Source organism: Hyperolius riggenbachi, chromosome 12, assembly GCF_040937935.1.
Source record: "Hyperolius riggenbachi isolate aHypRig1 chromosome 12, aHypRig1.pri, whole genome shotgun sequence".
NCBI lineage: Eukaryota > Metazoa > Chordata > Amphibia > Anura > Hyperoliidae > Hyperolius > Hyperolius riggenbachi.
Window position 1 is genome coordinate 48,044,813 of NC_090657.1, and position 27,104 is coordinate 48,071,916.

Consider the following 27,104-nt stretch of genomic DNA (forward strand, 5'->3'; position numbering starts at 1 on the left):
ATGAATATGGAATGGATCCTGGCAATACTTTTGGAGATGAGGTCAAGTAACAACCCTAGGTTTAGATCTCATAAAGACGTTATGAAGAGTTTTTCATGCCTGGAGGATTCCTCTGTTTGTTGTAAAGAAGGCAGTAGAATGGGAAAAAAGAAATTTCCATAGCTTGTGTTGAGTCATTTTGACAGCACTGTAATCAGTTCTATTTTGTTTTCTTTCCCTCTATTTATGCTCTCTTCTAATTAAAGTTTTTATTTTCCTTCTTTTTTTTTTTTTTGTTTTGTTCATTTTGTTTCTTTTTATGTTCTTCTATATAGTATTTACCTTAATTCTATTGTCTTTCAGTGCAGGAAGACCATCTACAAAGCAAATCTTTCGGATCGGTGTATTTCTCTCTGTTGTTGGGGTTTCCTTAATTTTCCATCACAGAATAAGACAGGTAATACTTAGTGTTGAGCCGAAATTTTCGAAATTTCGCGTTACTATAATTACGCATGCGAAATTTGCTATTACGATGCGAAATTATGGTAGCGTAATTGCCATTAAAATCGTAATTGAAAATACCGTAAGCGTAATTTTCAACGCGTAATATCGCGTTTCGTTCATAACGTAATTTCGCGTTAAACCATAAAGTAATTTCGCGTTAAACCATAAAGTAATTTCGCGTTAAACCATAACGTCATTTCGCATTTCTTCGTAATTTCGCGAATTTCGTAATTACTTGTTAGCAGGGTTGCTCGCGAATTTTCGCCAAAGCCATTTTCGTCTGCATGGCGAATTTTGATGCGAAATATCACTACATGGCGAATTTTATATGCGAAATAGCATTCCGTAACGCGAAAACGATGCGAAAACTAACGCTTACAGTAATATGAACTATCGCGAAATTACGTTATGTAACCGCTTACAAACGGTTGCATGCAAGGCAAACGTAATTTCGCGATACCCACTGTAATGCAAAAATTATGCGAAAATTACGCTTACGCGGAATTTCACTAAATCCTTCTTCATTACGATTATGTACTTGCGGCCATAATCGTAATTACACTAATTACGCGAAATTTCGCGAAATCGTAATTAAGTCATTACGCTCATCTCTAGTAATACTTTTGATTTGGATAGCAGAAGCTGTGAAAACGGGATTTAACAAGAAAAGTAGTTAGGCAGCACGGTGGCGGTGTGGTTAGTGCTCTTGCCTTGCAGCGATGGGTCTCTGGTTTGAATCCCAGCCAGGTCAACATCTGCAAGGAGTTTGTATGTTCTTCCAGTGCCGGCATGGATTTCCTCTGTGCACTCTGCTTTCCTCCCACATCCCAAAAACATACAGATAAGTTAATTGGCTTCCCCCTAAAATTTGCCCTAGACTATGAGACATGCACTACACAATATAGACATATGACTATGGTAGGGACTAGATTGTGAGCCCCTCTGAGAGACAGTTAGTGACAAGACAATATACTCTGTACTGCGCTTAGTAATATGTTGGCGCTATATAAATACTTAAATAGATAAAAGTAGAAGCCTCCATTGTTCACTACTAATTTTATTATCACAATGTAAAAAGATGATATCACACTTCAGAAATAGCGTAGTATGGATACAGAGGCGCCAAAAGGATAAAAGAATAAAAGATTACCGGTAAACAATCTGAAAAGTTTAAAACATGAGAAGGCAGTGGTGGACTTACCTCCTCCGAGCAGACACAAAAATTGTCAATGCGCTTATCGAACACAACAAGTTTATTTACATACTCTGAGGGACAATGCAACGCGTTTCTGCCAGAGGTGCCTGGCTCTTCTACTGACCACATATGCTATTGCTCCGTTGTTATTGCCTGATGAAGTTGGATCAAACCTGTGAAATGCATTGCATTGTCCCCCGGAGTATGTAAATAAACGTAATTAATTTTTGTGTCTGCTTGGAGGAGGTAAGTCCACCACTGCCTTCTCATGTTTTAAACTTTTTAGATTATTTTATCCTTTTGGCGCCTCTGTATCCATACTACACTATATTAAGTCCACCCCAGGTGGAGGGGTGTTACCACTCATGTGAAGCAGATCATTTTGGCACTGGCGACTGGCTGGTAATATGGGCGCTGAATAGACTGCTATGTGAACAATGGTTTGCTACATTTAGATATTCTATAAGGGTTGTTTTTCTTCCTCTGAGAAAAGCATGATTAAGAGTAATTTAGATGAACCTGTGTAATTCTATGTATGTTGTCCTCCTGTGTAAGGGACATTATGCGTATATGATTTGTATTTTTAATGTTTACATTTTTTTTTCAGAAATTACCACATTTTCAGTCTCTGCAAACGGGCATCTCTGTAATTCACACATTTATAAGCTCTGCTGCCACTGGGCACAATGTCCTAGAAGAGGAAGTACAACATATCTTCAATTTTGTAAACTCTTCAATTCCAAATGTAGTCTTTGCTAACCTAAGTGAAACAAGCAATAGTGCCAAAAGTATAGCAATGATTTTAAACTATAAGCCAAGGTACTGTATTGGAGACACAATAATTGCGCAAGTTCATATGTTTAATTATTTGGGAGAAGGAAAGACCTATGGAGGAGACTTTTTACGACCCCGGATCTTTTCTCCAAATCTTGGAGCTGGAGCATCTGGGAGAGTAGAAGACTTTAACAATGGAACCTATAATGTCTACTTCACGTTATTTTGGGAAGGTCTTGTAAATATATCACTTCTTCTAATGCATCCAAGTGAAGGAGTCTCCGCTTTATGGAAAGAAAGGAACCAAGGGAATAGACATTTTAAATTCAAAGGTAAATTCCTTAATCAAAGCCAAGAAGTTCATACAGAATGTGGATTTCAGTTGGACTCTCAGGGACAAAGGTGTAAATATGGGGATGACCAATCAGGAGACTACTTCTATTGTATGAAGCTTCCTGGGGTCCCTTGTGAGGCATTCGTATCACTGAATACTGAGTATGACCCTCAAAATTATTTGACCAGCATGGAGCAGCAGCTTTTTACAGGGTAGGCTATATTTTTCAAATGTTTTACATATAGAGTTATGAATTCACCTACTGTATGTTGTGAACTAGTTATAGACTCAAGAATGGCTGTGAGAAGCTTAGCTTTTATTAACCTGTCAACTGTATTTTGCTGACATATGCCTACGTACATTTCTCTATCACTAAAAACTAGAATACTTTGTTGTTTTGTGGTCAAAGGCAGTGGTCTGTGGCCCGCTTGACCTAGAATGGTTCAGCTGAACAATCTGCCATGGATACATATTCAAAATTAATTTCCAAACTACTGCCCACTGATTCTGGACCACTCGTTGTGGTTTGACAAGTGAAGTATGGTCTGGTGTTAGTCAAAGAGCAGAAATGCAGACATGAAACCAACAAATGTTTATTCCGGTAGTATCTTTAATGACTAACTGTACTTATTGCAAGTTTAAGAAACTTTGTTTCTTCCTAAAGAAACTAAAAGATTTTGAAGCTTGCAATAAACCATGTACAGTTAGGTATGGACACTAAGTCCCGACTGGCTGAATTATTGGTACCCATAGCGGAAGATCCTGGTGGCGGAGGAGGATGGGAGGGACCAATTTGCCTGAAGGGGGCTGGAGGAAATCCCAGGTACGTATAAAGTTTTTCTTTTTTGTGATCTCAGGTTTACTTTAAAGACAGAAGACTAAGATGAAAGTAAGGAAACTACCATCTAATGTAACTTGCAGTAGTCCTCTAACCATAGATTTACTTTAAGTTTCATCATTTCTCCCATCATTTCTCTCTCTTTGCTGAGACAACGGAATTAGCAGCTATCACCAAGGCATACATCCACCTTTATTTAGAACATGGCCAAGTGACGGGAGGTGCTCTGTAAGTATGCTGTCATCCACTTTTTATAGCAGTATGGAGACAGTTTTAGTGTACTGGCAAGGGATTTGTTGAATCTTTTTACCAAACTGCAAAGAAATGCAGACATCAAGTGTTGATTCCGGTAGTACCTCTAATGACTAACTGTACATGGTTTATTGCAAGCTTTAAAGACTTTAAGTTTCTTTAGGAAGAAACAAAGTTTTGAAAACGTGCAATACGCCATGAGTTAGTTACTCATCTGTGACAGAGGTGCTTTAGTGTTACACTGATCTGCAGCTGTTGTATACTTCGTTTTTTACTGCCTGATGAGGCAGGGTTATGCCTGTGAAGCGCGTTGCACAATTTCTTGGAGTGTATATTATTGGAGTGTTGAAATCTACAATTTGTTTGTCTGCTAGAGGAGGTTAGTCCACCACTACCTCCTCTTTTTTTTTGTGTGTGTGTGGATTTTATTATTTTGGCGCCTATGTTCCCTTTATACAATATCTGAGTCCACCCTTGGTGGAGGGGTGTTATCCCTTTCTTTACTGATCTACAGAGAGTGACTTCTTAATCCTGAGTGGGAACAGTTTTAACTACTTCAGCCTTCAGTCGTTTTTCATCTGGAAGGGTTTATTAGCCAGCCTGCAACGAGACCACCCCATATAGCCTCCGTAGAAGCGCATATCACGCGAAACGGCCGTCAGGCTCTGCACCCACCGCACCCACTGCACCTGCTACATCCACCCACGGTATGTGTCTTTTCAATTTGTCTGGATGAATTTCCCTGCATTGATTTTACCAACGTCAAAATAAAGTGTATGACAGCAGTGCCGGCGCTTTCTTTTCTTCCTGTTTTTCATCTTATGCATCCGAGCAATTTTCAACTCCCATTCATTCGCCAGTAACTTTATCACTAATTATCAAAATGAATTGATCTATATCTTATTTTGGCCACCACCAACTAGAATTTCTTTGGATGGTACATTTTGCTAAGAATTATTTTTTTTCTAAATGCATTTAACAGGAATATTAAGAAAAAAATGCAAACAAAATCATTATTCCTCAGTTTTCGGCCATTATAGCTTTAAAATAATGCTACCATAATTAAAACCCACATATTTTATTTGTCATTTGTCCCGGTTATTACACCATTTAAATGATGTCCCTATCACAATGTGTGGCGCCAATATTTTATTTGGAAATAAATGTGCATTTTTCGGTTTTGCATATATCACTATTTACAAGCTTATAATTAAAAAATATTAGTGATATACCCTCTTGACATGCATATAAAAAAAGTTTAGACCCCTAGGTAACTATTTATGTTGTTTTTGTTATTGTAATTTTTTAATATTTTTTTTTTAGTTTAAAATTTGTATTTTGGTATTTTTTAGGTGTGGAAGGAAAACAGTTAATTTTAAATGTAATTTTTTGTGTTTGTGTGAAAAAAATGTATGTAAATGTATGTACATGTATTTTTACTATTTAATCACATGATTAGCCACATTAATTTTTTTTTTATTTCCATCATGTAAGCAAGCACTCTCGCTTACAGGAAGTATAGGGAGGACATGATTTTTTTTTGTTTGGTTTTGTTCAGAAAGACAGCAGCTTCTCATAGAAGCTGTTGGTCTTTCTAACAAGGACTGAGATCATTGAATGGAAACTACGTTCCCATTCATTGATCTCCAGGCTAACGGGCGGCAGCACTGGAGCGTGTGGGTTTGCACAATCGGCCGTGGGAGCACGCGGTAGAGCGGCAGTAGCCTTTTGGACGTAACAGTAACGCCCAAAAGGCTAAAATGGTTAATCTCCCCACTTGCTGTTACAGTGGTTACCTTTGTGGTGACCCTGCTTTGTGAGTATACCACATTTACTCCAAACATTTATCATTTGTTAAGATTTACTACGCTATATTTGCCTCTCGGTGTCCTGTTTTTTCCCTCCCGTCACTTGGCCATGTTCTAAATAAAGGTGGATGTATGCTTTGGTGATAGCTGCTAATTCCGTTGTCTCAGCAAATGGGAGAAATTATGAAACTACTAGTAAATCTATGGTTAGAGGACTACGGTAAGTTAAATAAGATGGCAGTTTCCTTGATATCATCTTAGTCCTCTGCCTTTAAAGTTAACTTGAGATCACAAAAAAGAAAAGTGTATACATACCTGGGGCTTCCTCCAGCCCCCTACAGGCAAATTGGTCCCTCATTGTCCTCCTCCACCACAGGGATCTTTTGCTATGGGTCCCAATAATTCAGCCAGTTGGAATCGGTGTCCATGCCCGGCTGCATGCGCCTCTGTCACTAGGAATGTTCTGCGCATGCTTAGTACTACTGCACAGACGCTGAATGCTCCCTGCCAAGTGAGAACGCACGGTTTGACTATGCCTGTGCCGACTGGGTAAATTACTGGGACCCATAGGGGAAGATTCAGGTGGCAGAGGACGACGAGGGACCGATCAGCCTGAAGGGGGCTGGAGGAAGCCTCAAGTATGTATATTTTTTTTTATCATATCAGGTACACTTTAACAGTTTCTGAATCACTAGCCTGAATTAAATAATGCTTTTAGTTGTTGTAAACCAAGATAGACAAGTGTAAATTTTAATAGGACTTAACTACAGTCTCTATGTTTTGTATATTTATCAACATTGATCTTTGTAAGGTTATTAGGAGGCACCCAACGTAAACTAAATTCATTTAAAATCAGTTTAAATTTGGATGGAAAGAGCAGGCCTACTGGTATCTCTGAAGATAACAGAGGTGCTCGCACTGCAATCAGCTGCTCATATACTGCAATCAACTGGTTATACTGACCTGAGGAAGTGGAATAACACTCACAAAATGCAATGGGCCATATGCAATTCACTTTTTCTCCAAAATTTTCTCCTATGTGATATTTTCACATTTTATCAATGAAATGACTTTTAAAGAGACTCTGAAGTGAGATTAAAACTTACTAATCACCTTATAGTCAGCAGGAGCATGCTTGCCCCTGCTAAAACGCTGCTATCCCACGGCTGAACGAGGGGTCTTTACCCCCCAAATTCCCCCCTGCAAAATCCACGACCAACTTGGTCGTAGATTTTGCTGCTCATGGAGGGAGAGCTTTCGGCTGCAGCCCTGCCTCCATGCGCGTCTATCAGCGGCGGATCTCCGCCTCTCCCCGCGAAGGAAGACTGAGAGGGGCGGGCGGAGGCGAAGATACGCGCTGATAGACACACATGGAGGCAGGGCTATGGCCATTAGCCCTGCCTCAAGCAGAAAGCGATCCCCGGGAACAACGGAGGGGATTTGGGGGTATAGAAACCGCGTTCTGCCGCTGGATAGCGGCGTTTTAGCAGACTTTAGCTGACTATAAGGTGATTAGCGAGTTTTAATCTCGCTTCAGACTCTCTTTAAGCCACCAGCAAGCAAGAACTATCAAAATAATTTTGTCTATACTTTTTCACCTATTTTTCAGTACTCTATCAATTGGAGAGTGTTGAATTATTATTAACTCCCTTGGTGTTATGATTCATTCTGGATTTTAGGGTCGAAAAGCAGTGCATATTTTTTTTTGCATGCTTTTAGATCCTAAAACCTGGGAAAAATCATACTGCTAGGGAGTTCTGCAGCAGCCAACACTCACTCAACTCCCTGGGATCCAGTGCTGCAGTTTTCCCTCTGTCTTCCGGGTGGCGCTGTAACCCTATAGTGAGATTGCTATCTGTCATTATGACGACAAACGGTGATCTCACCAGGGGTTAGTAAAGCATCAGAGGAATCCTCCGGGTGGTGAGCAAAAACGCTGCGCACATTGCTCTGCATAGACCTCCTGACAGCTCAATCCCGAGCTGAACTTACCGCTAAGGAGGACCACACCACATTGCAGCCCAATGAAAGTCCATGTGGACTTTCATACCAACACGGTGCGGTGCGATGCAACGTAAGTGACTTTTCCCCACATCCCTGATACAAGGGCAAATCTACGTTGCTTTGCAGTTCTGCAGCGATGTGCAGTGGACCAAAAGTCATGTAAGTATATGGCGGTGCAGTTTTTTTTAAAATGCCCACGCAGTTTTTCATGTCACGCATGCTCTGCAGTGAATTTTAGCAATACGCTTCTGCACACGTGATTGCTTTGGCCACAGGAAGTGAGCATCACTTCCTCCTCGGCTGACTGCCAAATGGGGATTACCGTGTACTAACGTGGTAATCACCGAAGGCTGTTTTTGGTGGTACGGTGCAGCTGTTAAACCAGCCTTAATGTATAAACCATTTCTTAACAATTGAATAACCATATATACTCGGATACAAGTCGACCCCGTATATAAGTCGACCCCAATATTTGACCCTCAAAAGCTGGAATTTTCCAATTATTTATGTATAAGTCTACCCAGCAAAGTTAATGCCTGTACTTGGGGATCAGGATGGGTTAATGACTGCACTGCATAAAGTATTGTAGTCAATAACCCCTCCGGGCCCACCAAGTACAGCAAATAACTCCTCCAGGACAGACATGCAGCCATTAGCCATCTGCTTGTAACTCCCTCCCACCCACCATCACCCATGGGAGCCATCTGCCTGTATTTCCCCCCCCACCCACCACAACCCATGGGAGCCATATGCCTGCATTTCCATGCAACCACCCACACCCATGGGAGCCGTTTGCTTGTATTTTCCCCCTCGCGCTGTGTAATCCTATGCAGAGTGATTAGCGCAGCAGAAGTTGTTACTCACCATCAGCGGGCGCACCGTCCTCCCTTCACTCGCGCTGATCTACATGCTTTAGCGTAGCTCCATCTTCTGACATCGGGAGGCGGGGCTACGCATGGAGATCAGCGCGGATGAAGGGAGAAGAGACAGTACGCCCGCTGATGGTGAGTGACAGCTTCTGCTGCGCTAATCACTCTGCATAGGATTACACAGCGCGAGGGGGGAAATACATGCAGAGGCTCTCTTTGGGTAATGGTGGGTGGGAGGGAGGGGGAAATTTTAGCACACTCGCTATTGCACCACAGCAAGGAGGAAGAGTGAGAAACACCCCCCATACCAGCTATAAGTGGAGAACTTTAGGACTACTCGTGTATAAGGCGACCCCCCCCCCCCCCCACACACTTTTATACAGTGAGTAAGTCCTAAATTTCTCGACTTATAGCTAAGTATATACGGTAATAGAGCATATGTATGTTAAGAAGTAAATTATTATTGTTGTTATTATTTTTATCTTTTTTTCTTAAAGTGCAAATATGTTACTCATTCCCCTCACAGGAGAGGACTCTAAGGGTAAGTATACTTCATCTTTCTAAGCTGCATGCTGAGTAGGAAACTGAATTCAAATTTTTGCCCAGCTAGTTTATCTTGAATTGGGATACATGCTTAGCTGATTGTTAACTGAAAGGCATAGGGTGTTTAGGACTAACATGGGACATAGGCTACGTTACTGTCTTTGGGTCAGTGTTGGCAATTAGTTTTCTAACTGTTTCTGATTGCTTGATTTGTAGATCCAACTTTGCTATTGAAATTCCAAAAAGGGTTGACCACATTGAAGTTGTGAAATGCAAAAGTATGTTTGAAGTATATTTTTCCTTCATGAAACAATGTTTTATTTTGCACTTCTAGTACCTTCCACATATATAGAGCTAGCTAATAATGTATGGTTAAGAGTAACTTGCCTTAAAGTGAGAGAGATATAGAAGGTGCCATTGCTGACTACTGCCTATGAAACATTGCTTTCGCAGTTGCTTTGATTACTTCTTGCTTTCATTTCTTCTGATTAATTGACCTAGAATGTAGCTTGGGTGTTCTGACTCCCTTCTGGTAGCCACCATATTTCAGTTCATATTCCCTTTAAACTGTTTCATACCCAAGAGCGAGGGTGCCCATATATCACTCGATTTTCAGGGGTGATCAACCTTTCCATCTGATAATTTTATTAGAACATAGGAGAATTGATACTGCAACATGGCAACCTGATTGAACTGGTGATCGACTTCCATTCAAAATTGGTGGAAAGGATGGCTCAGGAATGCTGGAAAATCTTGGTTGCAAAGGCTTAAACAGGTGCATGGCAGTAACAACATTCCATATCCTGATGACCGAAGGACCCCCGGTCGGCGTCCCCCCATATTTATATGCGTCTTCCCCTATCCCCATGTGCAGTGGTGAAGGTTTTGCATTGGGTCGGTGGGTTCTTAAATCAAAGGTCTGAATGATATTGGGAAGGGGATATTAATTCAAGGTAAGTATTTATAGTGGTATACCAGGATCTTGTTATTTTATTTCCCATTTTATGCATACCAGAACTTTATTTGCTTTAGCTGCTGCTGCTTGGCATTGACATTCTTAACTTGCTATCAACCAGTATTCATTGACATATCCAAGGTACCTTGCATTTATTACATTAAATGTAATCAGGCAAATGCATGTTCATATAGCCATGCTGTCAAAATCCTGTTGTATTATGTTGCTGTCTTGCATAGCAATTCTTTATAATCCCACCATTCCATTTCATCCAAGTCATCAATACATACATACATTAAAGAGGATTAGAATAAATACTCACTGTTGAGGTACCACATTGCTAAATTCTGTGTATGAGCCACTTACTACCACTTGTTGCCTTCTGTCCTTTAACCCCCCTAGCAGTATGATTCTTTCCAGCTTTTAGGGTCTAAACGCGGTGCAGTTTTTTTGCACCCTTTCAGACCCTAAAACCTGCAAAAAATCATGTTGCCAGGGAGATCTGCAGCAGTTCCAGCAATCACTCACCTCCCTGGCTCCAGAGCTGCAGTGTTCCCTCCATCCTCTGGGTGGCAGTGCAACCCTAAAGTAACATTGCGATCTCACCAGGGGGAAGCAGAGCCTCGGAAGAGTGGAAGAAGAATGGCAGCCGACGTCAGGATCCCCCGGGAGTTATGTTGAAACGCCTGCTGCGCGCATTACTCTGCATACAGCCTCAGGCGGCTAGCTAAAGCACAGATCGGGATGACCGCTCTGAGCTGCGGTTTTCCGCCACGACCATAGCTCGAGATTACCGCCAAGGAGTTTAACCAATTTTCTATCTATGTATGCACATTTTCAGTTCAGGTTTGTTTTAAATGGAATCTGAAGTGAGATTTATATGGTGGCTGCCATTTTTGAAATAATATGGAGGATTTTCGAAGAGAGGCTGGGGAGCTGAGAGCTACCCTAATAATATTATAATTACTGCCTATCATAGAGCTATGGCAAGGGACAGAAGAGAACTTTTAGTTCCTAAAGAAAAACCTCAAGGTCGGTGTCAGCTGCCTGATAAGGGCTAGGAACTGGATGTGTCTCGGATTGTCACAACCTATGGTGCCCAATTTCGTGATATGAAAGATATCCTACAGAGGCATTGGTATATTCTTTTATGGGATCCATTAATCACAAGGATTGTAGGGGAATTTCCTCATGTGGATGCGTGACGCAGCCCCAATCTTAGCGTTTTGCTCGTTAGCAGGGAATTTGCTTGGAGCAATAAGACTAAGAAAAAGATTGCCGGAATGGGTATGCATGGATGTGGCGACCGTGACATATGTCACCTGGTGAAAAAAGGCAAAATCTTTTTTTGAAATGTTGATGGTACTAAGACCTTGTGCTACTGAAAGGGTTATCTATCAAATAATTTGTCCTTGCAATTTAATATAAATAGGAAAAACACATAGACCTTTGAAAGTAAGAATAAGGGATCATCTAAATGTTATTACGAATCCCAATATTGAAAAGAAAAAGATAAATCCGTTTGCAATGCATATAAAAAGCGTTCATAACACAGAAATAAAAGGGTTATAATGTATGGGCATTTATAAGCTTAAAGAGAATCTGTACTCTGAAATTCTTACAATAAAAAGCATACCATTCTATTCATTATGTGCTCCTGGTCCCCTCTGTGCTGTTTCTGCCATTCTCTGCTGCAAACCTGGCTTGTAATTGCCAGTTTTAGGCAGTGTTTACAAACAAACTAACCAGCTTCTAATAGGCTCAGCTAAGCAGAGTGTGTTAGTCACACAGAGCCTGCAGGGGGTGTGTACAGCTTCTAGCTAATCACAAGCAGCCCTGCACATTCCAGTCTGACTGCCTCAGCCTGACTGTGCCGACTATAGAGAGAAGATTAGATCATATAACAGAGATAACACAGCTACTGTGCAATTAGGAAAAGCTGCAGTAAGCCAGACCACATTAGAAAAGGCATAGGAACTTATAGCATAGAAGAAATAAAGATAAACAATTTGTTACAGAGTCTCTTTAACATTAGCCCACGTCGCCGGGACTTTGATAAAGAACTTTTGAAAAAGGAATCCATGTGGACTGGATTTACAATTGTGGATGTATGTACCCAAATGGACTCCATAGATATATGAGTATCAAGGCTTTCCTTTGAGTGATTGGTCTATTTGATATTTTGCTAGAGCTATCTACCATTGTCAGTGATTGAACTTTATTCTGTTGCCCTTTTAAAAAACAAAAACTGCCACTTACCTGGGGCTTCTATCTGCCCCCTGCAGCTGGAATGTCCTGCGCCGTCCTCTTCCGATGCGTCGTTCCCCGCCGCCGGCACCGGTGTAGTTATTCGTCTAACTAGACAAATAGAAGTGTGGCTGAATGCTAGCTCTTCGCGGTAGCTTACTGCACAGGCGCACTACAGGAAAACTTCGTACTGTGCCTGCGCAGTAAGCTTCCACGCAGCCACACTTCTATTCGTCTAGTTTGACGAATGATTACGCCGGTGACGGGGAACGGCGCATTGAAAGAGGACTGCGTGGGACATTCCAGCTGCAGGGGGCTGATAGAAGCCCCAGGTAAGTGGCAGTTTTTGTTTTTGCAAACGGCCTGTTCTTTTAACCAAGGGGTTCATTTTAAAAGAGGTGTTACTGAAGATCGTTGATCCTGGGTATATGGGCGGTCTTCAGCCACCTTAGACACACGTCTGAGGAAGTCTATGACGAAACTCGTCACGTGACTAGGCAGCACGTGCAACTCCGCCCACCATGCCTCCTCTCTCCTCCTCTCTCCTCCTCTCTCAGCGATGCTCTTAGCGTGGTAGCATGCCGCTACACACATCTTTGCAGGCTGAAGGCTTGCTTGCTTTGATCCATGAGTGTTAAAGCACCCGCCTAGGATGTGTATCAGGCACGGAGCTCTCTTACATCTACTAACCCTGAAGTGACGGGGGACACATGAGTTGTGTTGCAAAGTGTATCAACAAGCTCGGTCTTGGGATTGTTGTAATGAGAGCGTATTAGTGATTTACTAAGAGGCGTGCATCAGTATATGCACACGGTGGACTAGCTATCTATACTGGTTGTATGTGCGGTTCATGCACACCTGACTATATGTTAGCAGCACTTTATGTGCCCAAAGAAATGAACTGTACCAGTACTCTTGGAATTGGAGTGCACTCCTTAAAGGGACATTACCTAATTATCAGAAGCTATTTGCAAACTACCAATAGTATGTTTTTAGGTGTCGTTTTTAGGCTGTGTGTGGCTTTTCGATACAATAAGAGTAATATTAAAGTTTTGCACTTTAGTATCGGTGGCTCCCTATATATTTTTTGCAATCGTTTTAAAGGGAACCTAAAGTGTGATTTATATGGAGGCTGCTGTTTTTATTTCCTTTTATGCAATACTAATTGTCTGGCTACCCTACTGATCCTCTGCCTCTTGTAGCCATAGACCCTGAACAAGCATGCAGCAGATCCGGTGTTTCTGCCATTTTTGTCAGATCTGACAAGATTAGTTGCACGCTTGTTTCTGATGTGATTTAGACACTTCTGACACCAAAGAGATCTATAGGGCTGCCAGGCAACTGGTATTTTTTAAAAGGAAACAAATATGGCAGCCTCCATATACTTCTCGCTTCAAGTTCCCTTTAAAGGGACTCCGAGCAGTGCAGAAACTATGGAAAGATGCACATTATTTTAAAGCTCTCTTTCTCCTCTTTCCAATGATATATAAACCGCCACCCTACGCCTTTTAGTTTTCGCTATTTTCGCGATTGAAATTGCCGCGGCCGCGATTTCGATCGCAAAAATAGAGAAAACTAAAAGGCGTAGGGCAACGATTTAGGTGTCGTCAGAAAGAGGAGAAAGAGAGCTTTAAAATGATATCCATCAAGCCATAGTTATATTGTATTACACAGGGCGACTTTTTGTCAAAGTCAGCAGCTGCATTCAACAAAATGGAGCTGCTGACACTGGGGAAAGTGTCGTCCTGTGTAATACAATATAACTATGGCTTGATGGATATCATTTTAAAGCTCTCTTTCTCCTCTTTCTGACGACACCTAAATCGTTGCCCTACGCCTTTTAGTTTTCTCTATTTTCGCGATCGAAATTGCGGCCGCGGCAATTTCAATCGCGAAAATAGCGAAAACTAAAAGACGTAGGGTGGTGGTTTATATATCATTGGAAAGAGGAGAAAGAGCGCTTTAAAATGATATGCATCTTTCCATAGTTTCTGCACTGCTCGGAGTCCCTTTAAGGGCTAGTTGACAGTGCTCAGTTGCATTACAGAATAATTCTGCATGTCAACTCACTGGCCATGCAATTCTATGGGCCTGTTCACACAGTACTAAGTTGTAACTGATAACCCTGATTCTAACTCCCTGCATGCAGGCCTTATATTAAAGTCTATGTCGAGTTTCCATAGCAGTTCACACACATTTTAACGCATGCTTTGTGCAACTGACCAATGTGAATCCAGCTGTTAGACTACATGCAGAAAAACAATGGCTAACGAGCAAGGATAATACACTAACGCCTTCATTCACAAAAGCACAGTAACTCTACCGCGCACCGACAGCGCGTGTTAAAATTAGCGGGCGGATACTACACGCGGTCCTGGCAGGTAGCATGCTTTCTTAACTACCGCCTGATCCTCCTAACTGCCACTCGATGTGCACGTAGTGCGATCACACTACTCCACCAGCTCAGCTGCTACTACTTTTATTAACATAGTAGTGGTCGCACTAGTGGGATATTGTGGTGTTGCTACAAACGCAACATGGAAGTTAGGAGGATCGGGGGCAGAAGTTAAAGTGGACCCAAATTAAAAATACAAGATTTTAGAAATAAAATCTATTTTCTAAATTATAATCATAAATAGCAGCCTTTTTTCAGCTGCATGATGACAAATATAAAATATTTTACATTTATTGGAGAAACCCCTCCCTTCCTTTCATATTGCCGGGACAGAATCCGGCAAACTGGTGGAGTAGATGGTGTCCAGCAAAGGAGGAATTTCTAATGGCTGCCCCAAGTATAACCCTAGTTATGAAAAGAGAAGGGTGGAAAGCATGCACTGAAATGCTCATAGGCTTGAAGGAGTGTTTATTTATCTTTGTATGTGTCAGAGTGGTTCATCTAAATATTTTGAATTAAAAAAATGTTTGGTTTGGGTCCGCTTTAAGAGTGCACGCTACCTGCCAGCACAGCGCGTAGCGCACGTGCTAGTTTTAACCCAAACCGTCTGTGCATGGTAGAGGTACAATGCTTTTGTGAATTAAGGCCTTGTGGTGGGCATCCACAGCCCAGATTCTTCTTATCAATCGAGCCGCTGATGGCTCGATTGATAATTTCCGACATGTCCGATCACGCGGGGGATCGATTCATGGCTCGATCCCCGTGGGCGGACAATAGGCAAAAACAAAGCGCTGATAAGTGCTGAGAAGGAAGCTCCCGCGGGGACAAGTGGGAATCGATCCGCTCGCACGCGCGGACGAGCGGTGACGTGCCAGCATCAAACCGCTGGCTCGATTCCGGCGCATAAACGTGCCGTGTATGCCCAGCATAAGAGTTTAGAAACAGGTGGTCACCTTAAAAAGTAATTAGCTATTGGATTAGTATGTCAAGGGCAAAACAAAATGAAATAGGTAACATACTCTAGAAAGCTCTTATGCTGGGATTACACCATACAATTTTTTGTTAGATTTTTCTGTTAGATTCTCTAAATTTAACATGTTGGAAATGTATCTATCTTACCATCTATCTGCAGAGCAATTAGGCATTGTTCTACTCAGCAGGAGATGACCAGAAGACAATGCACCAGAGATGATGACCATTCTCTACACAAAATAATCTAATTATGCATTCTAACAGAAAATCTAACAGAAAAATCTAACAGAAGAATCTAACAGAAAATTGTATGGTGTAATCCCAGCATTAGTAAAAACAGCACAAATGTTAATACCAAGAAACCTACAGAGAGATAATACAATGGGCAATGAATAGAGTGGACAAAAAAAGACATAACCACCAATATCCAACACACAAAAGATTACACATTATTGCTGGAGTGTTTGACAAAGCTCATAGACAATAAGCAGGCACACAAATACAAAGGTCCTGAGCTATAATACAGACCAGATTTTGCCCGTTGCATGTTTTTGTTTATCTGAAGTAGTTAAAAGTGAACCAGAGGTGAAAATAAGCTGATGAGGTAAACAATTGTATTTATGCTCCTACTCTTACTACTCCTACTTTTTTTAGGTATCCCAGGGTTTTATTTTATTGTAATGGATTGCGGAGACACCGCCGCATGGACTGACAGTGGGGCGGGCGAATCCGCGTTCAGACCGGCGGTTTCTCCGCAGCGACATGCGTCTGGTTTGTCTGAGCCTAGTAGTGCACACAGATGGAGAGCTACTGTTAAAGGAAATTACTTACTCATGAGACACTCTTCATTCATTTGCCAAAACCATAGAAATCTTTATTTACTTGTACAAGGGCGTTTTCTCAACCAGCATGAGTATGGACACTATGACTACACAGGTCCTGCATAGCAAGAAAAAGCAAACTCTTCCTGTGCGCAGAGGCTTTTAAACCTAATGAATATAATAAAATATTCCTCCCTTTGGGCAGTTCTTTCTGTTAAAAGTCCAATCATCATGTCCAGTTCCTCCTTTTAGGTGGGGTCGTTCTTCCTCTGTGTCCCTCATGAATAAATGAAAGTCAACAGGAAGAAGAAATCCTCTGACATCAGTTCCTTGTCTTATGTCCTTCAAAATCACCCATACTTTCAGAGAACTGGTTTTAGGCTGTTCTTTTCAACTCACTGCCCCGTGCTTGGTACAGAGTGACACTGGGAGATCTGAAGGTCGTTCTGGCTTACTGTGAAGGAATATAGAAAGCACAGTGAATGGTTCAAAACACATATTCAGTGTTATTGTGATAACTCCTTGGTTAACTTAAAGTGTCATTCTAACACAATAATCTAATCTTGTGCATATGGTCTGTATAGTCACATAGATTACACAGGATATACATGATATACAGGGTATACATAAAGATTAACAGATTTAATTATAAAATTCTTTCCACACTACGCGCGCGCGCGCTAACAGGCAGGCCCTTTATGCCAATAGGAGAGGGATCAGCTGATCAGGACAAACAGCTGATCCCAGCGCAGAAGGTGATTGGTTGAATGGGACTGGGTAGCGCTGAGAAGCGCTCTGCTATATATACTTCTCGGCTGTCAGTGGCTGGTTGTCTGCCGTTGCGAATGCTTATGTGTTAGCACTCAGACCATAGTCAGATCCGTCAGTGTGTTAGAACCAGGTGGACCTGGGAATTCACACTTAGCCAGATTACTGTGTATTACTGTGTTATACTTTAGACCAGTCCCAGGGTGTCGAGACCACGGACCTCACACCCAAGACTAGGGAAACTGTGTTGTTACTGTGTTATACCTTAGACCAGTTCCAGGGTGTCGAGACCACAACCTCACACCCAAGACTAGGGATACTGTGTCATTGCTGTGTTGTGCTTTAGATCAGTCCCTGAGTGTTGAGACCATGGACCTCACACTCTAGGCTAGGCCTCTGCTTGATATCTGTTATGACCTATTGCTCCCTTGACTCTGCTCCTGCTCTCTGATTCGGTACCTCTGATTACCTGTTGCCAACCCTGCTTGTCCCTGGTTACCGAATCAGCCTTCTGTCTCTGTACTTTATCTGCTCATGTGTTGCCGACCCGGCCTGACCAACCCTTCTACCTGTGACACCCCCCAGTGGGGTGTCCAGTAGCTGCAGGGACTCCCTGTCTCTCAGAGGGACCTCTCTGCAATCCAGTCAGGGACTTAATCTCACAGGAGTCCTTTGACTGCAGTAGAGTCTGATTCCCAGCTGTTCAGGCAAACATTGACTCTCTGTGTACTCCAAGCCTATCAGGAGATACTCATTATACGGTCTAGGGTCACCTGCTCCTCAGGTGGTCCAGACTCATATACTGTTGCACCAAACACTTACACTTATCAGGTGTCCAGAGGTTAGTTATACATGTATTATTGGTGATTCTGCAGATCATCAATAATCAGGTATAAATCTGTATTCTTGGTGATACTGCAGATCACCAATAATCAGATTCTCTCTGTGTGCTGACACCGATCGTTACATTTATATTTAAACATTTACAAACTAGGTAGGATGTTTTGTTGCCTCTGCTCAGTGGCAGCCTAGTAAGTGCCCCAGAGTTAGAAAAAGGTCAATAGTTCATGTATTTTATCTCCCTCTGCCCTTAGAAGTTATATTCTGCCCTGCCAGAAAACCTTTATGGCTGTAACCTTCTTATCAGTGATGTTTACTGTGACAAGGTACAGACAAGGTAGCAAAAATAGTAAGACAGCCTGGTTATGAATATGTTTTGCACTGTATTCATATCTCCCAACATTTCGAAATCAGAAAGCGGGACACTTAGGCCACACCCCTGTCACACCCCTAGCCACATCCCTGAAACACCCCTAGTCACGCATATCATAAAGATTTTATACGAATTTTTTTTTTTTTTTTAAATTAAAACCGCACTGGTCGTTTCTATCCTGGTTAATACAGTATTGCTTCATATAAACTTTTAAAAAATAACCAGTATACCGTGCCTGTGGGTGGGGAGGAGGGTGGCCATGGGTGGGGAGGAAGGAGCCCATGGGTGGGGAGGAGGGTGCCACTGGAGAAGAGGTGAAAAAAAAAAAAAAAAAGATTGAGGCACCAGCTGTGCCAATGCGAGATGCGGAGCCAGTATCATTCCCCCCACCCTCTTAATGTGCCCCCCCCCCTGCTTGCAGAGTAAGTGTGTGCAGCAGAGAGGGCTGTCATCTTACCATTCATCCACGCGTACTGGCAGTCTGCTCTTCTCTGCTTCCTATTTCCTATGACATCACAGGAAGCAGAGAAGAGGCGGCTGCCGGTAAGCATGGATCAATGGTAAGAGGAAAGCCCGCTCCGCTGCGCACACTTACTCTGCAAGCAGGGGGGCACATTCAGAGGGAGGGAGGAATGTGATGCAGGCCCTGCATCCCACATCCCACATTGGCGTGGCTGGCACCTCGATCATTTTTGATGCGGGATAGTGGGAGCACTCCCCCAAATCGGGACAGCCCCACAGGATCCGGGAGACTTGGGGGGCTTGCTGTAATTACATATGTTTATCTCATCACGTCACATGCCGCCTCGGGTACACCTTAAATGTGCTGTACTTATTTTGCAGATCAACCAGTGAAAGCTGCACCTAGATGCAAGACTGGTGTGCCACTGACGTTCCCTAGTGGATACTTCTTGAACAATCTTTGGCATCCGCTGCACTGTGACGTGTCATCATATGAACGCTTGGCAAAAATTAATACTTGCCTTTCTGGAAAATTTATATATATTATGGGAGATTCAACACTTCATTATTGGATGCGCTACTTCCCAAAATTGTTGAATTGTGAGTATTGCAATACAGTAGCTTGGTGATTTAGCTTTATTTCGTTATAGCTCAATTCCAGGATTGGCGTTCATATATCACCATACAGTTAGCACTGAATGTTTAATGAACTGGGCTCAGACACACAAAGCTCCCTGTTTAAAGTGGATCTGAGCTCAGAACTTCCTCTCTGCTTTAAAAGAATAGGCACAGCATGAAAACAATCAGGGAAAAAATTATTTGTTACAATGCACAGACCCCCCCCCCCCCCCCCAAAAAAAAGCCTTCAAAATGTACTGGATAAACTTTCAGGGCGCAAAGAAAGAGTTAAAGCATCTGTCTTTCCTGTACAGCTAAAGGCTGCCATACACTAGTCGATTACCACCAGATCCACCAGCAGATCTGAATCAAAGAATCTGATCAAAGAGGGATCTATTGGCTGCCTACACTGCAAGCAGATTTTGAATCAATTTTTACTATGAAACCGACTCACAATCTGTGGAGCTACCGCCCTCCCCCCCCCCCCCCCCCAGCATACATTACCTGATCTGGCCAGTGCGAGTCCCCCGGTCCTCGCTGTCTCTTCTCCGCTCTGGGCTCCAGCTTCACTTTACTTCCTGTCGGGGAAGTTTAAACAATAGAGGGTGCTCTACTGTTTAAACTTCCTGTCGGGACCGGAAGAAGTGAAGCCAGCCGGAGCCCAGAGCGCAGAAGGGACAGCGGGGATAGCAGGGACACGCGCCGGCAGAACAGGTAATGTATTGCCGCTAGCGTCGGTCGTCAGACATTCAAATGCCGCTATTGACGCACTCCCAACCCGCCGGCGATTGAGTGAAATCTTCCGCACGGACAGATCGACGGGAACGATCGATTTCGGATGGAAATCGATCATTCGGTGACCGTTTGCACAACAATTTCACAGCAGATTCGATCACAGTGATGAAACGTGCTGTAAATCAGTGGGAAATCGTGTTAGTGTATGGGCCCCTTAAGCGGAGGGGCTGTGAGTCATGCCTACTGATTACACACTTATTACACTCAACTGTAACTAAATAAACAATCACAGCTCAGCGCAGCTGATTTCTACAGCATTTCTATGTGGAATGAACAGTTTTCAGTCTGTTCTTTGCAAGAGCTCGGGTCCACTTTAAGAGCCTAATAAAGTTTTTACAAGTCTAACAGCCTTGTGTCTTCCTGCCAATAAATATATCTAAGATCCTGTTCATAATTCAGTAAATATGATTTGAATTCATGAGTGCAGATGTCATGCAAATCATTCTGTTTATGCGTTTCCTATTTGTAATGTAAATGCAGAATATTTTTTTTTACCTCTACAATGTTGCCCTTTATCTACTACAAATACAGTGTATGCTGCATTTCTTTTACAATCATGCTTGTGTAAAAGTTAACATACAAATGCTATGGTCTGCTGTTTGTCAGGCTGTTTGTCAGGCCATAGCAGTCTGGGGGTTTTGCCATCTACAGCATAGTCCCTGGTATCTGACACCATCACAGACCCGCCCAATGCCGGTTACATGTACTTGCTGGTTGCTCGAGCATCTGGCTAAAAAAGCACAAACCTCCAACTGCAAACACTAAAGGCCCATACACACGTCGGATTTCTGCGAACGACGGGTCGTTTGAACGTCCCGTCGAACGACGGAACGACGGGACGTTCAAACGACCCGTCGTTCGCGGAAATCCGACGTGTGTATGGGCCTTAACAGAGCCTTTAGCGATGTCTGGCAGTCTCCCCATACCTCCTCGCGGGCTCCTGACAACTTTCTGGCGTCCTCTGTGCACACAAGTCAGCGAGTCACATGACCCACATTGGGTCAGGTGACACCAGCTTCCGTGCACCGCATGGGGAAGCTGCTAGGAGCCTGCGAGGAGCAGAGCCGGGACAAGGTCCTTCAGCACCCAAGGCTGAGACAGCAAAGTGCGCCCCTCCATCCCTGCTACCCCGGCCTTCACACACTGATTGCTATTAGACTAATAGGTGCACCAGGGCCCCCAACCTCCCCAACACCTTAATCTGTAGTTATCTGGAGTGCAGTCACTGTCATGTATCCCCTTTTCTTATTTCTTTCTGCTTCAAACACAATTGGGAATGACAGCTGAATGAATTGTGCACCCCCTCCTGCACTGTGCCCTGAGGCTGGAGCCTCTCCAGCCTCTGCCTCGGCCCGGCCCTGGCGAGGAGGTACGAGGAGATTGCCAGACATTGCTGGAGGTTTAGTTAGTATTTAACATGCCTCCAACCCCCCCCCCCCCCCCAAAACCCGCAACACTATAGTCACTGTTATCCCTCAGGCATGCCGGTTAGTTAAGACTTACAGTTGCCTAAATTCCAGATAACGGGGACTCTGCTGTATTTATGAGAGGGTTCTTTACAGTAAGAGTGATTAAAATGTGGAATGTATAACCACAGGAAGTAATTATGAAAAACATCTTTGTTTAAGAGGGAGGCTTGCTTTCCTACCATTGAAGGACATTTATGGCTATAATTACTAGGCAATTCATCTGATTGCTATCTGGAGTCGAGAAGTTTTATTTGTATTCCTTGTAGGGCTAATTGGTCCCAGCCTTGTAAGGGTTTTTTCACCTTGCTCTGGCTCCACTGAGATATGTAAGGGTGCAGGGTGGTGTTATACCATATTTTATGGTTAAGCATTATTGGACATATTTTTTCAACCCAACTATGTGACCTGCACCTTACAATAAGTACAGCCATTTCCTCCTAAAACAGGCACAGACACTTTTCCCTTTAACTCCTTAAAGGCTACACAGCTCTAACCTCTTAAAGAGAACCTGAACTGAAAATGAAAAGTCAAAATAACCATACACAGGTCATACTTACCTCCTGTGTAGTCTATTCCTCAATCTCTTTCTCCTCTCCTGCGTCCCATTTGTCCATTGTGGTCAATGGAATTCTCCGTCCTCCATTTTGAAAATGGGCATTACCCCATAAAAGCTTCCTGGTCAGCACACTGTTAAACTGTAATATCACCCACTAGAGCCATAGGGAAACATGGACATTGTCTTGCACATTCAGTTGTAACTGACAGCTGCGGATATATAACTGACAGCAACTGGTATATATCAGTTCTGACAAAATATTGTCAGAACTGGAAGGGATCACTGTAAGAAGAAAATGGTGAGCTTCTGAGAGGAACTGACGGTGAGGTAAATATGTAATATTCATTTGCAGCTCCGTCCTATGTTTATTTTTAATAATTTTACTCACTTCAGGTTCCCTTTAAGTTCGAGAGGGTTTTTTTTCCATCTGTGATCAATGTGATTGGCTCAAAGTGATCACAGTTTCACGGATCAATTAAATTGGCTCCAGAGTGGTCTATGGAATGCAGCTGTCATTAGACAGGTGAGTTTAGTAGCAGTTGGTGCATGTAATCGCATTAAAAGCTCCATAGCCAATGTAGTTAGATCGACACCACTTCAGGGGTAAGCAGCCACAAGCCTGGCACAGACCTTAGTATGCATGGTTCCTAGGGGTTTAATAAGTACTTGCCATTATCTGTCTATGGCACAATCATCTAGCGACTAGCGGTATTTATCCCTACAAGAAGTGTAGCTTTCCCTCAGTGCAGACGTTGGCTGAAAGGATAGATGAAGTGAATCAAAAAATAGCAGATTTGCTTATCTGTCTCCTTCAGCACCTAGAATCTTATGTGTCCCTTGACGCAGGTCTCCTGGGGTCACCACTATAGCAGCAGCAGACCAGACCGGGTCACCGGCTTTTGCGCATGTGGACTTTGCCATTACGGAGGAGATTCCAGCGGAGAGCGGAGCTGCGGCAAGGGACACATAGGTTTCTAGGGGCTGGAGGAAACCCCAGGTAAGTAGATCTGCTATTATTTGATTTGCCTCATGTATCCTTTAAGTATGCACAGATATTATGCAATGGACACAAGAGAGAAAGCAAAGCATAGACCTAAGAAATGATTGAGTTTTTAAGTTAAATGTAAATGATTCTCTATGCAGGTTTGGTCCTTGTTACAAAGGGTCCTGGCAAAAGTAGCTTAGGGTGTCCTCTGACCCCCTGGCAGGTAACTCACCCCCAAGGGCCCCCAAGCCAGATGCTGAATGCTGCCCCACCAGGTCTCCCAGCAACTTGGGCTCTGCTGCAAAGTTTTTGGCAGCATAGCAACTCACTTGTCCCTGCTGGTGCACTGCTCCATTTATCCGTGTAGACCCGTTTTCCTCCTCGCAGTGACCCGACACATTTTATTACAAAATGACTTGCACCATATCACTAAGAAGATGTGGCCAGCGGATGAAGGTGGGAAGCAAAGGCTAAGGGAAGAGCAAACCAGCAGGGACAGGTGAGTTGCTATGCTACCAAAAAATGTACAGGGCCTTCAGGAAAAACAAGTTTGGGGAGACCAGGGGGGGGGGCAGCAATTGCCCAGGTTTCCCCTATGGTCGCGCTGGCCCTGTCTCTATGTTCCTCTCTGTACTGGCATGGTGGAGGAATTCATGTGATATATATCGTATAACTAATCTCGAGTTTTATATTTTTTTGTTTCTGACAGTGAAGAGAAATGTAAAATCTCTACAAAACATATTAAAAATTGTGGTTATTTATGTTTGTTTTATTTTCATTGCGGAAGCTCTGCAGGTCTTTCATTCACAACACAATGTTTGGCATGAGACACATTCTGCTCTTGACATGACCAGCAACATCTTCATTCGGTGGAAGAAGCATGGACACCCATTTCTAGTTCTGGAGTTTGTTAATGTCAGGGACTATGCAGATGTCGCTCACCAAATCAACCAGATTGGTGGTGATGCAGACACGGTCATCGTTTTCACAGTGGGATTTCATTTCCGACCCTTTCCTATTTCTGTGTTTATCAGAAGACTTCTCTCCATCCGGAAGGCCATACAGAACATGCTTCTACGAAGCCCTGATACAAAAATCATCGTAAAAACTGAAAACACTGTAGAGAAAAATGTGAATCCAGAGCGATTCAGTGACTTTCATGGGTATATTCAGTATCTCTTGGTGAAGAAAATATTCAGTGGACTGAACATTGGTATGATTGATGCTTGGGACATGACTGTAGCATTTGGGTCTTATGCTCTTCATCCACAAGAGATCATCCTCAAGAATCAAATAAACATGTTACTGTCCTATCTTTGCTAATAGGACATTATCCATAAAGGTGGCCACTAACGATCCAATTTTTAGCAAAAAATCGTCAGTTAATTCTGATCGGAAGGGAAATATCGTAATACATCATTCACTACACCATCAACGAACCAATCTTTGCTTCTCCTATCTATCACAAATGACAAGAAAATCCAAATTTTGGTTCAACAAAAATTCGATCGGACAACTGTTTTTATAATTGTTCTTAATTGTGCCAATCAATAGAGATTATTTACAACCAATCTGATCACATCCCATCAGAATTAAATGATCGCTCTAACTTTTTTTGCAGGAAATTGGACCGTTAGAGGCCACCTTAGTACAAATTGCCATTTGCAATAAATAATCGGTTTCTGTCTTGCACTGGAATTTTAGGAAGGAGCCGATTAATTGTGAAGGACAACAGAAACACATGTTCACCATTAATTAAAGGACAGCTATCGTGAAAAATTCCAAAATGTAAAATACATACAAATAAAATGCACTATAAAATGACCTTCTTCCTATATTGCTGTCACTTTCAGTAGATAGCAAAATGCTGACAGATCTGACTTTTGGACTAATCCATTTTTAAGATGACTTTTATTCTTTACGAAAGAACTCCCTGGAAAGGATCTATAGTCCAGTGTTCCCCAACCCTGTCCTCAAGGCCCTCCAACAGTGCATGTCTTGTGGAAATCCACACAGGTTGTTAATCAACTCTGCTAAGACACAAATTATTACCTCACTTGTGCATGTTTGTGGTTTTCTGCAAAACATGTACTGGTTTGGGCCATTGTGGGCCTTGAGGACAGGGTTGGGGAACACTGATCTATACAATGTCAAAAAGTGTAACAAACGATGGAGAGGCAGCTGCGGTGAACAGCGCTACCATCGCAGCTGCCTCCAGCTCCCTGCCTAGCAATCTATCCGTGCCTCGGGTGTCTAGCACGCCGAGGACGGGTCTGACAGCCGCACATAAGGTTGCATTGTCGAGTGCGCACGCGCACAGACAGGACCTTTATGCGGGGAGAAGGCGCGCCAGCTGACCGGCCGGTTGGCTGACATCAGAGGAGACGCTTGCCGCTCCTCATTGGCTGATAGGAGGGGGCGTGCCAGAGGGGACTCCTCTGCTTCATAAGCCTAGCTGAATCACTCGCAACTTGTCTGCTGTTGCGAAAACTTGGTGTTAGCGCTCAGACCTTAGATAGTTCTGGTGTGCTTTGATCCGGGAGGAAACCGTGGATTTCACACTAGATAGGAATTGTTTGATAGCTATTAAGATACTTCATTACTGTGTTATTATCTGTGTATGACTCTGGCTCGTTCTGACTACTCTTCCGCTCAGTGATTTTGTACCTCTGCCCATCTGATCTTGCTGCCAACTCTGCCTGTTTATACCTTCCTGTCTCTGCCTTCCGATTTTGTACTGCATCTGTCTGTCTGTTGCCAACTCGATTAGTCTGACCACTCTACTCTCACCAGAGGGCCCTTGACTCTGGTGAGGGACGCTGTACTGTTAGTACCCACCAGCTCCTCTGGTGAGGTATAGCTAAACCTATCAGTACTACTGTTGCACCAATCACTATACTTGCTATTAGCTATCACATCAGCTGGTATATCTGTATTATTGATGATTCTGCAGATCACCATATAATCAGGTATATATCTGCATTATAGGTGATACTGCAGATCACCTAATAATCAGAACTCTGTTCTTGCTGACACATATCGTTACAAAAAGTTTCAATCCTCGATGGTTACCTGTAACCTCCAAGTCTCTGTGAATGAGAGAGACCAGGAGCCCAATGACGCAGTATCGTTAGACAAAGTGACGAAAAGGTGGGTTGAAAAACTTGCAATCACCGCCTGAGCCTGCAGGAAAATAACCATTGTGAGCACATGACTAAACAACCCCTATGGACTGTACTAAAAAACACTGGTGGAGGTTCCCTTGATGATATGATACAACTAGTTGTATATATAAGAAGCATAATTTCTTACCTTCTCAGAAGGACAAACCATTATTTAATGGATAAAAGTAATGTTTATTCATGCACAATGTACAACGCGTTTCACGAGTGTTGGCCCGCTTCCTCAGGTCAATACAAGTGCCTACAATAAAAAAAACATACATATTACGTAATGGCACTCTAACCAAAGGTTAACATTATAATTCTTAGTTCTGTATCACATAAACATATAGGGCCCAAAATTAACAATAATTGGGGTTATATACATAGGATACTCCTTTGCCACAAAGGAACTGTTAAACCATCTAAAACATAATAGTATAACTTGCATTTTATACAGTTTTTCTTGTATACTTTTTTGTTTTAGATAGTTTAACAGTTGCTTTGTTCTCCTGGGCAACAGTTCTGCCATACCAACCTATCAATACATGCTCAGAGTATACCAACCAAACACAAAAATACTCTTT

At 42.7% G+C, this 27,104-nt stretch overlaps 1 protein-coding gene across 1 annotated transcript; it reads left to right on the forward strand.

Moving 5' to 3' along the window:
- On the forward strand, positions 1-24,753 carry LOC137540930 (NXPE family member 1-like). Its single transcript, XM_068262108.1, has 5 exons — positions 1-114; positions 2,286-2,998; positions 9,317-9,378; positions 19,315-19,533; positions 24,144-24,753. The coding sequence occupies exons 1-5, from the start codon at positions 1-3 to the stop codon at positions 24,677-24,679; spliced, it is 1,644 nt and encodes a 547-aa protein (XP_068118209.1). The 3' UTR covers positions 24,680-24,753.
- Positions 24,754-27,104: the final 2,351 nt, after the last annotated feature.

Excerpts from the sequence above, each read along its gene's own strand:
- LOC137540930 (XM_068262108.1), top strand. The coding sequence starts at position 1 with ATGAATATGGAATGGATCCTGGCAATACTTTTGGAGATGAGGTCAAGT. Across the intron at positions 2,999-9,316 it reads GAGCAGCAGCTTTTTACAGG|ATCCAACTTTGCTATTGAAA; the intron begins GTAGGCTATATT and ends CTTGATTTGTAG. Across the intron at positions 19,534-24,143 it reads CTTCCCAAAATTGTTGAATT|CTCTGCAGGTCTTTCATTCA; the intron begins GTGAGTATTGCA and ends TCATTGCGGAAG.